Below are 11,906 nucleotides of genomic sequence, written 5' to 3'. Positions count from 1 at the left end.
GAGCGGTTGGGGAAGAAATGGTGAATGTTTGTTGGTGCCGTTACTAAAAGCTATCGTTTTACCCTAACTTTTTCTTTCAGAAAGTCCACACTTCTTGAATCATTGTTTTAAAATACTTTTCTGATGGCAGAAGTTGATGCAACTACTCTGTGTTCCTTATGCTAAATCCTTCAGAACTGCAGTGTTATATAATGCGAATTAGAATTCAGAAATATTTTATCAATTGGGTACATTTGATCTTTAATGTTTTCAGTGTTGATAATTTTTGTCTCTGAATTCTTACTGGCTTTATCTAACTTCTAATTAGCTTCTGTATCATCTTTTGATGACTAATCCCTACTAAATGTTCTATATACTTTCAGCACGGATGAAGCTGCCACAGAAAATATTTTAAAAGCAGAACTGACCATGGCTGCACTTTGCGGAAGACTGGGTCTTGTAACTTCCAGAGATGCCTTTATCACTGCCATTTGCAAAGGCTCCTTGCCGCCTCATTATGCTCTGACTGTACTGAACAGCACAACTGTAGCTCTTTCCAATAAAAGTAAGAGCATAATTTATCCTTAATTTATATACTTTCATCTGTTAACCTAATCTTCTCTGTCCTGCTTTCTCCTTCTCTCTCTCTCCCTCTCAAATCAGTATTTCATGTTGTAAATAATTCTGAATCATAGTAACAAACTTGAACTTTTTTCCAAGACATGGGTGCTCGCATATGGGGATATAATATTTACTAATCTAAAATACGTGCCTGTGCAGTGACTAAAAGTATCCTATTTAGGTCCTGATGCTGCAGGGCAACAGTTGTGATTGTAGTCGCAGTGATCTCTGTGCAATCATGTCTGTTACTAATGCCTTGCATGATCCTTATTTTATTCATCCACACTGAACCTTGAAAAAGAAAAAGAAGCGTGGTAGGTTAGGCTTTTTTTCGATGCAAGGAATATGCTGTTCCACATTACTTTGAGGCTTTCCATATATCATAGCACATGTGCCTTTCTCCAGCATTCCCTAAAAATATATATTTATTTAACATTTTAAAAATCTTGATTGCTCTTTGTAAAAAAAAAAAAAAAAAAAAAAAAAAAAAAAATTTTTAAAATTTTAAAAAATTTTATTTTTTTTTTAAAAAAAAAAAAAAAAAAAAAAAAAAAAAAAGTTATGATTCAATATTTATATTTTCAAACAAAACTTCTCTATGCTCTAGTGCACTTTACATAGAAAAGAATATTCTAGATACCTTGCATTATATTACTCAGATTATCTTATGACACTATGTGTTTGCATCATTCTTACCATGGTGCAAACTCAAGGACCTTTCCCTGCCTGTAGGAAAGTGGTTTAGGTGCCACCATAGCCATCTCTTTCTTTTTTTGCTTCCCCCTGCTGTCCTTTGATTTTGCAAGGGGACTACTCAAGGTTGAAAGTCCTTGCATGATCCAGTGGATAGGTTAGAGGCTAGAGCATGCATAGGTTGGTAAGGGACCCCTTTAGTCCTTCCACCCACCAAAAAAAAAAAAAAATCTTATAAATTAAGAGAAGCTGAAGCTATTTTAGGGTACCTTACACATTCCCTTATTTTGCTCTACAGAACCCCTGCTAGGGTGAGGCTTCTGGGCATGTTTTCAGATATAGCATTCCTTTATAGCATACCTTTGATATAGCTCACACCTATTAAGAAAGTGGTAAAAGGCTTCAGAGCCTCACCCTGTAGCCCTTTTCCCAGAGCCCCTGCTGCCCGCCCCACCTCTGCCCACTCCGAACACAGGCCAGGAAGAGTCTGGTGCGGCCTGCCCTCACCTCGAGCACAAATCTGGGGGACACATGCCCCCCCCCCCATGCCTTCCCCAGGGGTGCACGCAGCAGTGGGAGCTGCCCTGCCCCCCAGACGAGCCCTATCCTGCACCCTGCCCCACCCTGGCTAGACAGCCCCAGCCTCACTTCCTCCCTCACCGTGGGGGAAGGAGGGGTGCTCGATTTGCTCCCCATGTCTCTTCCATCCCCTACTCCCCTTCCCCCACCCCCACAAACTTACCTGCTGGATGCTGCTCTCCAGGCTACCGGACTGCGTACCGGCAATCGGCTCAGTATCGGCTGATGTGGCTGGTTAATAATCGGCTATCAGTATCAGCCAAAATTCTTTATTGGTGCACCCCTACAAAGAAGGCTCGTCTAATCATGACATTTTTGTACTATTGGAACTTACGATGGTTTGATTGAATCATAACTTTTGATGGTGTATCGCATCTGTATAACTTATAGTGGGTTGGATATGCATCACTGCAGCTTGCAGATGAAGCATTCATTCAGTTTAATGCTGATGCATGCTAGGTACCAATCCCACATTTCCCAGCACAGATCTCAGAGGGATCTTGTAGGAGTAGCAGTCTATAGTTATAGCTGTGCCATTAACCTTCAAAGGAACATGAATGGTATCAATTAGGCATTTCTCAGTGCATGAAATTTTGTTTTTTCTAATATTGAATTGAATTTTTGTTTCATTAAGGGTCATTAAGAGGCTTCATGTTATGCTCAAGATTCTTTAAAGAGCTAATTTTCTTAAAAAAACCAAAGTTTTATGAATAAAATTTCAAAAACCTTAAAACAAAATGATCAAGTATACAGTAGAGTTTAGATCGAGGGGTAGCAGGAAGAAGGGTAGAAAGACTACTTGCAACAAGGAAGCTCTGACACCCTAATTTTATCTGTACACTAGAACTGCAGCAGTACACAATGAGTGACTCAGTGAGAGGACTGTGAAGAGCCATATCCAGAGCAAATGCATTTATGACAGTGTTGGCAATAATTGTGCAAAACATTTGTGTGTGGACAGGTAGTATATTGCAAGCTTGGCAAATTCCATGTTATGCTTTTTGAAGTTTCAAAATGCTCCAATGCAGACCAATCTAAAAAGTCATATATGCCATTATGTAAAATATACTTAATACTCATGAAATTTGGTATATTCACTCATGATGCTATTGATTTGAATTCCAGTCAAGTTTAAAAATTGTTTTTGGTGCTAACCTCTAAAGTCCTTCTTTGAGATTTTAAGATTATCTTTTGAGATTTTACTATTATCATCACCTTTTGTTAATTTTCTAAAATAAATTCTTACGTTGGGGGGGAAAAAAAGCCTATACTAACAAGGGAGCATGACTGACCAATAACTATATAGAAAAAAATAGAACAGCAGACTATATTACACTGCTTCTGAAGTGGTGCCAATGCACAAAAGTAAACAAATGAACACAAAAAATGTAACAATCACTTTCCTTTGTCTTTGTTTATATAATCCTGGGTAATGTTTACAAGAGGCCCCTGCATATTCCTAGCCCAAGGTAGGCAGCCTGGGTGGTCCAGGTTGTACTGTTGGTACATCCCAATGATTGGAATGTACAAGCTCCAGCTACAGGTGAATAACCTTTATTCACTCTAAACCAGTGGTTCTCAACCTGTTAGATTCAAGGCATTATTCAGAAAATTCCAGCTCTTACTTTGTATTCTTTTTGATTATGGACAAATAATAGAGTAGATCTGTCGCAGAGAACTTGGAAATAGTGCAGTAGGTCAAATGTTTTTTGCCACTATGGATTTCTATTTGAAATCTCTAGGTTTACTTTATGAATCCTGTGTAGGTGTCATCTTTAAAAGGATCTCATGACACACCAGGGGTACTGTGACACCTCAGTTGAGAATCATTGCTTTAAATTCTGGGTAGGTACTAGGGCTATGTGAAGCTTCGGTCGCTGATTCAATTTGGCCTGATTCAGTGGCTGAATCTCCAAATCAGGAGACCCTTTAATCTCTCCAAATCGAATCGGAACCCTCCGAATCAAATTGCAAAGGGTCAACTGTTCGGACATGGTTTTAAATGCTTTTTCTACATACCTGAAAGTACCAGGCAGCTTGTAAGTGCTGCGATGGTGGGGTAGATGGAGTGTCCCACAGGAGCACGGAGGGGCTCCCCAGTGCACCTGGCAGTAAATCCAGAAGTGGACCAGAAGCACTTCCAGTCCATTTCCAGGTCTTCTGGGGAACATGCTGGGGGGGGCGCACCCTCCCTGGCTCAGCAACTGGTGCCTCCTGGGTCTGGGGGCACCCAGGATCCCCCTGCAGCTGATTGCTGAGCTGGGAGGGTATGGGGAGGCCCCCAGCACACTCGGCGGCGGACCCAGAAGTGGACCAGGTCTGGAAGTACTTCCGGGTTTGCCACCAAGCATGCAGAGGGCCCCCCCACACTGCTGTCTGCCACACCATTGCAGTGTTCACAAGCTGCGCTTGGTACCTTGAGGTATGTAGAAAAAACATTTAAAGCTGTGTCTGGCTGAATCAGCACTGAATCTTCAGGTTCAGATTTAGCCAAATCAAATTGGGGGCAGTGATCGGAATCAACTAATCGAATCACTGTCCCTGATTTGGGCTGGATTCGAATCTAATACTGCCCATTTCACACACCCCTAGTAGGTACATATTTTTCAATTAGAAGTTATGTGGTCTTTTAAACTGGTTTCTCATTTGGGCTGCAACTAGTATATAGTAGATAGTATAAAGAACTAATCTTTATTCTATAAAATGGTGACAAGTTGGCATACATATAAATAAAAGTCCATGTTCTCAACCATGTTAATAACACTAGATATAGGTGTTTCGGTAACATCACACATGCTTATATGTTGTAGAAATTGAAAATTGTTATTACAGTGTTTATTGTATTTTAAATGAGGATTTTTCTCTGCTCCCTAGCATATTCCATTCAGGGGCAGAATGTTCAGATGATCAGTCCATCAAGTGAGTCTCACCAGCAAGTTGTAGCAGTTGGACAACCACTTGCTCTGCAGCCACAGGGAACAGTAATGGTAAATCAGACTTTTTAAATAGCTATTTTTTATGTTTAATTATTTTCCATTCTTTGCATATGGGCGTATAAACAGGTAAGCATGTTGAAAGGGGAACTTACCTCATGCCATCTGATTCTCAGTAACCTTTTGTGTCTACTTCATTCTGCAACAAGTAGAATCTAAACCATGGTAATGAACAGTTTTTCCTTCACGGGTTAACTATGTAGTTTAGTTTTCAATTACTGTGGATGAGGGTGACACAAAATGGCTCTCTTGGATCAGCTGATACTAGGTTAGTTCGTTCCTCCCTCCCCTTTTACATCTCTGTAATTAATTGCATCCATATGCTCATTCTCGTTCTCTGCACCAGTCATTTTCATATTTTAATTTTTTTAAACTGTCTTTTGCAATAGACAGTTATTTGAAATAACGAACCACTTCCATGTAGTAATCTCTGGTGTAACGTCTCTGATAGCCAGGCGTTCCCCAATTGATAAACGCCAAAGTACACAAAGATACAGACACTGTTTTTGTTATATAAAAGAATTTGAAATAACAGTACCATTTACTTAGAGATCCCATTTTGTTTTAGAAAGAACTATTCAGTGAACAGTAAATATCTGTAATCATGAAAAGGATATGTCTACACTGCAGTACCCAGGCTCTTGTGTTTTAGCCAATTTGTTCATTCTGACATGAGCCCCCTGTGTCCATGCTTGTGGACTTTAAACCTGGACTTGGTTGCATACTTAAGCATATGGGTAAAAAGCATAGGTTTTGCTTTAAAATAGATTTTACCAAACACTTTACAATTGATTTAAGCTTGGGAAGTAGAGCTAATATTTCACATACCCAGTGCCATCTCAAAATTCCTCAGTCCTGTCTCTACTTTCTACTCAGGTCCTCTACATAAGAAGTTTCCTTTTGGTTTCTGTAGATGTGGTTGTCTTTTGTTGCATGTGGCCCACCCCGTGTTCTGCCTGCTTTGTTCAAGTCAGCTCAGTTCAGCCAAGCCAGCCTCATGAGGTGTTATTACAGTGTTTCCATTAGCTGATGAAAGGAGATCAATGGGATTCTACTTAGTTTGGTGTGAGTACAGCAAGGACCTTGATTTCAGGAGAAGCATCCAAGATCTTCACTGATATAGCATCTGGAAGGGGCTGGAAAAGCAGAGGATTGGAAGGAAGTGCATTTGAAATCTGAAGGACACCGTCTTAAAGGCAAAGGATGGCAGCTTATACTTGTGACTCTTGGCCCATCTACCCTAACTTACTTAAGGAGTTTAACTAAGTGCTCCTGAATGTGACAAGCTTTTCATCTGGGACAGCAGGGATGGTATAGGGAAAAGGGACTGGGATAGCACTGGAGGAGCTAAGTCAGAGAAACAGGCCACAGTGCTTGAACAGGCTGTGGAACAAGCTGTAGAAGATAGCCTTCCCTCTGGATCGTTTGGAGGAAAATATTTAAATATGCAATTGGCACTTCATATTTACTAAGTTTGTAATCATTTAAAAAGAATCAAAGCTGAGATTGCAGGTATAGCAAGCATGAATACATATTTCTGTGCATACCGCTCTCTGTACCTTTCATACTAGGAGGCTCAGCTGTTAGTTCAAGCAGATAGTTATGTCCTGTATCCACTGGTAAAGCACAGAATAGTTTTACAGATCTTCACTACCACAGCACTGACAAGTGACTTGCTAAGACCAAACTCCTTAGTCACAGGTCTGTGCAAGTCTAAGGCAGGCAGCTTCCCCGTGGCTTCTGGGCTGTCATGGCTTCCCTTATTTGTACGTCTTGGTACTGGAGGTCCTCTCTCAGACCCATGTAGGTCTACTTTGTCATGTGGAAGTTCTGAGGTTACGGCCAGTTCCTCTTGGTAGGTCCCATGAAAATAAGCCTATCACTCTGTACTAGTTGTTCTTCATCAGAATTGCTGGTCCATTGGGAAGTCTGATGCTTGGAGCATATACAGGCAGTCCTCGACTTAAAACGTTTCGAGTTACAATGGTTCGCACTTAGTGTTTATAAACGCCCTGTTTCAACTTTCTGACGTCAGTTTCAACTTTACAATGCTTGATCTGACGCGATACCAGCGAATGAGTTTGCTGCGTCGCCCATCTCTCTGGAGAGCATCTGTCCAAACTTCCTTGGACACTTTCTTTAAGAAAGCAGCCAAGACTTCAGAAAAACTTGCAGCCAAGACTCCTGAGAAGACTCCAGCCAAGAACCCTTCAAAAAGTCCAGCAAAGTCACCTCAAAGAAGTCCTTACAAATCAATAGGATTGCTATTTACAATATAAATACATTAATGTAGCTATATTACTCATCTATAATTGATTGAGTACAAAATTCTGGGTTATTTTTGGTGTAAATAGAGTATCGGGCCTTGGATCAGGAACCAGTCCCCCATTTATAACCTTTCCTATGGGAAAATTGGTTCCGAGTTACAGCGTTTTGACCTAAGACAGTTTTCAGGAACCAATCATGTCGTAAGTCTGAGGACTGCCTGTAGTTTGTCTCCAATCTGCTATGTCACCATACAACATGAATGAACCTGTGACCTGTTGCTGTCTAACAAGCATCATAAGCTGCTGCTGAAATGCAGCCTTCCGTATCTTCTGTCTGGGTCCAGCTGCGAAACAAGTGTAGCCACGAGCCAGAATAGTTCATCCAGCTATGCTGGATGCATGGCTTAGATAGCAGCAGCTAGAACAGACAGAAGTGAAGAATGTGTTGTCAGCAGTGCCTCTGTTAAATGTTTTGGTAGCCTAAGGACATTTCTATGCAGAAATTTGGGAAAGACAGAAAAATTGTTTCACAGAAGACTGAAGCATTTCCTAGAGCACCTGTTGGTAGTTGGTGGAATGTTAAGAACCTTGCAGCACATTCCCAGGAATTGTAGTACCTAACCTGATTTACTAGAGTTCCAGTGTGGATGTGGCTACACAGGTAGAAGCTTTCAGGTGGCATGGCAAGTTCAATATGGATGTACTTAGGAGCCCAGACTTTGCTGTGGTCTGCAGTATAGGCATACTCAAACAGTTGTTGAAGATATTTCCTTCTATACTTGAGTAATCTGGCATTGGCACCCATTATTAACATCCATACTTTATTGCCCTCCACTGAGGTTTAGGAATTATTATTTTAGAAGTGAGTTGGACAACCATGTAAAAAAATGTTTCAGGTAGCTCATAGTATACATATTTCTGTAGTAGATATTGAGAGTAGTTTTTCTTTCTTTGCTGTCAAACTATATTTAATCTATTTAGTTGGAAGATGGGGGCAGTTCTTAAAGCTATTGAGTTACTTCCCTACAATTATATATACCACACAAGTTCATTTTTTCAATTTAATTTACCATTAAATAATTTAGGATTACAGTCGTTTTCCTAGGAATGCAGTTGATTTGCCATAATAAAAATAAAACCATTTTAAATGTTCTATTTAGCTGACTTCAAAAAATATCCAGTGCATGAGGACATTGCTTAACTTGGCTCACTGCCATGGAGCTGTTCTTGGTACATCATGGCAACTAGCCCTGGCTACTCTCCAGGTATAGTATATGTAATGCATGTCCTGCTTTCTGATTACTTGCTTTTTGGTGATAACTGGCCTTTGTCTCATGTGAGCATCATCCATATGCCACAGCAGCAGAAAAACTTAGATTATGTCTTCAGTGCATGTTCAGACTCTCTCAAAGGAGTGCTGTGACACCTGTCCTCTGAACTCAGTTAAATATGTTTTCAAAGAATATCTACATAAGGTGAAGCAGCCCTGTGAGCCATCTCCTGAATCAGAAGTAGGGTGGCTGCTTTAGAGCTACATTTTACCAATAAGCTGTGTCTGGGGTGGTATGTTACCTCCAGTTGATCCTGTTTCATCACATTGTTCCCTTGTGCTCTACAAACATACCTTGTAAAAACATGTACAAGCTTGCTGCTCTCCAAAGCAGGTAAAGCAGAATCTGATGAGATTTCTCTGACTGTATTCAAATAAGTATTTGGAGATCTGATCTCTTAAATATAAGCAGAGTACTTAATATTCATGAGTTGGTATACCACTATTAGAAATTTATTTTTGTGTTTTAGCATCTTGTTTGGATTCTGGGATTAAAACCTGGTGTTGGGGGTGCCTTAAAACCAGGAAGAGCTGTAGAAGGACCCAGCACAGTAAGTTTAATTGTTCATTATAAAATTTAATGTTTGTGCAGTATTTCTCTTGTAGTTTATGAAGCAAACTTCTGTTTGTTCATAGGTTCTAACTACTGCAGTTATGACTGATCTGCCAGTTATATCCAACATACTTTCAAGACTATTTGAAAGTTCACAGTAAGAAACATCATCTTATGATCATAATATTTGTTTGTGTAAACCCTGACAGTATGTTGATAGCTGATATTTTTCAGGTACCTTGATGATGTGTCTTTACATCATTTAATAAATGCCCTTTGCTCCTTGTCTCTGGAAGCCATGGATATGGCGTATGGAAATAATAAGGTATAAAATACTTTGTTATATTTTTTTAAGATATTTCAGTGAGATAGGTATTAGACTTGTTTGTTTACTTCATGAAGCTAGGTCACACTTTTGAATATTAAAATAAATGAATAGTGCATGTGAGCATAAAATAAATCAAGAACAATGATATTCCTTGTTTATATTTCATAAATTTTCTGATTTCTTTTAGTACTTGTATTATGTTCCACTTCATACTATTAATTAATTGCTGTCATGTTTTTCCACTAATAAATTGTTGTGCATAGATAATGTTTAGTAAGTCTTACAGACTTACTTAGCTAGACATTGTGAATGATGCTGTTCTTAGTTGTATAGAAGTTTTCAGTTTCAGTATCTTTTGTAAAATGCTTTGAAAAGCACGCTTGCCAGTTTCGGTCTAAATTCTGGGAAGAGTGGTAAAGCCCCTAGCGGCCTCAAAGGGTATGGACATGCATACACTTGGAACAGTTTCAAAAGGTGAATGTTTCAAAAGGGCACCAGCAAAGCACCATTCCAACTTTACCTGCTGTATCTAGTATTAAAGTTGCAGTATTTTTGCTATGTTTGTATCCTTCTCAACTTGTCTATACATAACAATTAGAATGTAACAGCTGCTGCTCCAGATATGTGTTTCTTTACCCACAAACCGGCACTCTAGTCCCCTGTCATCTAGGGAGATATGAGGATCTACAACCATTTGATCCTCTTGAGAAATGTTGTCAAATGTTCTATTGATTAATCTTTTATGTTGACAGTAGCAATAGGGGGGAAAAAAAGAAAATTGAATAAGTATTTTTGGTATATAATCTATAAAATTTACAAAATTCAGAAAAAAATGAAGTATAAAAAGGAAATTAAGTTAAACAAAATATGGATTTAAAATCAACTAAAAACAAGAAGGAACGCACATAAGTGAAAACACTTAAGCGCTGAATACTTAATTTATAATGCTCCTTTTAGCTATTTGGTAGATGTGTACTCTTTTTTTTGGCATTAAAAAATGCAAGTATTTTGCATACAGATCATATGAATGAGAGCTTCATCCCATCTCTGCAGGCATCTTTAAATTTTGATTTCACATATACTGTTGTGATATGAGCCTTGGGTAAAATGATCTTGCTGTTGCTTTATATTTAATATAATAATTTGAAAGTCTGGTGGTAGAATTAAGAGCCTTACTACTTTTTTAAGAAAATGTGTTATGGGGTATAGATGGCTTAAAACTGTTTTTTTCACATCCGAGACCTTAGGGAGAGATTTTAATACTCTTGTTACTCATGCTAATGGAAAATGTAGAAAGAACTTATCAAGCTAATCTTCATGACATACTGCTTCTATCTCATGTGCCTGATCTTAAAATACTGCGGATGCTTCAATGTAAACCTCCCAGTCTTAGGAGCTATAGAGCAGGGGTAGGAAAAATATGGCCTGTGGACCAGATCTGGCTTGGCAACTGATTGGATCTGACCTGGGGCTGCTGCCACATCACTCCACATGGGACGGAGCCCCATCTGCACCCAGCACTGTGCACACTGACTGGGCCAGAGCTGGGGATGGGTGGGAGCATGGCCCCATGCACTGTGCCACAGGGGCAGGCACTGGCCAGATCAAGGGGAGGAGGGGTGGATTGCACATATACCTGCACTGCTCAAGTAAACTCTGCATGTGCCTCCTGCCACCCCCCCCACCTTGCCACTTCCTCTTTCTTCCCCCACAGCCAGCTTCCAGGACCTAGCTTGCATGTAGCCCCACTCACCCCCCCAGATCTCACCAACACACTCGCCCCACCCAACACTCTTCTCCCACCCTCCCCTTCCCCCACACACTATACAAGAGTAAGATTTACGTTGAGCTATTATGCAATTGCCTCTATAAACACTGCTCAAGAAAAACAGTAAATCAGGACAAAATATTTTTTTTTAATAAAATTAAAATGTTATAGTAGATGTTTAATTTCTAGTGTACGATTTGTGTTTTATCTATAATTTGTTAAAATTATATCTTCTAAAAAATTTTAATCTGTGTGGCTCACCAAAACTTAAGTGGCCCTGCAGCTGAAAAATTGCCCACCCCTGCTATAGAGTGAATGCTGTGGTTGCAAGTTGCAAAATACAGTAGTACAACTGGAAAAAGCTGAGTTGTAAATGAGAGGGGGAAAAGTTCTAAAATTAAACATGACCTCTCCAATCACTTATTCAAATTCCATTTTATCTAGGAACCATCTCTTTTTGCTGTTGCTAAATTGTTGGAAACAGGATTAGTTAACATGCACAGGATTGAGATTCTGTGGAGACCTCTGACTGGTCACCTCCTGGAGGTAACTGATTTCTCTCAATGGTATTAATATGTATTTTAGTTAAATCTTTCTCAGTATGAACTTAATTAATAAAGTAACAATGTTCTGTTTTTGGAACTTATTTATCATATTTTAAATTTAAGATGGTACTTTATTGAGATTGTTATTTTTGTCAAGAGTGCTAAATATCTGCCTTCAAACATCTGAAATAAACCTGATCATTAATTTACTATTTGACTTGGTATAACTCAAGCAAATCAAAGTTTGAAA

General features: G+C 39.3%; 1 protein-coding gene across 7 annotated transcripts in view; it reads left to right on the top strand.

The window, feature by feature from the left end:
* MON2 (MON2 homolog, regulator of endosome-to-Golgi trafficking) overlaps positions 1 to 11,906 on the top strand; it is a 140,997-nt gene that overhangs the window by 73,016 nt on the left and 56,075 nt on the right. For 6 of the 7 annotated variants that reach the window (XR_003093008.1, XM_025198763.1, XM_025198764.1 and 3 more), the window contains 7 exons: positions 363 to 544; positions 4,747 to 4,859; positions 8,293 to 8,397; positions 8,933 to 9,013; positions 9,099 to 9,172; positions 9,250 to 9,340; positions 11,556 to 11,657. Coding sequence is in view for 6 of the 7 variants with exons in the window: in XM_025198763.1 (XP_025054548.1) it covers positions 363 to 544; positions 4,747 to 4,859; positions 8,293 to 8,397; positions 8,933 to 9,013; positions 9,099 to 9,172; positions 9,250 to 9,340; positions 11,556 to 11,657 (748 nt within the window). In the remaining variant the exon portion in view is untranslated. The remainder of the gene's footprint in view (positions 1 to 362; positions 545 to 4,746; positions 4,860 to 8,292; positions 8,398 to 8,932; positions 9,014 to 9,098; positions 9,173 to 9,249; positions 9,341 to 11,555; positions 11,658 to 11,906) is intronic. The other variant, XM_025198765.1, reaches the window with a different exon arrangement.

This window comes from Alligator sinensis, unplaced genomic scaffold, assembly GCF_000455745.1.
Source record: "Alligator sinensis unplaced genomic scaffold, ASM45574v1 scaffold375_1, whole genome shotgun sequence".
Taxonomy (NCBI): domain Eukaryota; kingdom Metazoa; phylum Chordata; order Crocodylia; family Alligatoridae; genus Alligator; species Alligator sinensis.
The sequence above is the reverse complement of the archived record's forward strand: the minus strand, read 5'-3'. Positions and strand labels throughout refer to the sequence as shown.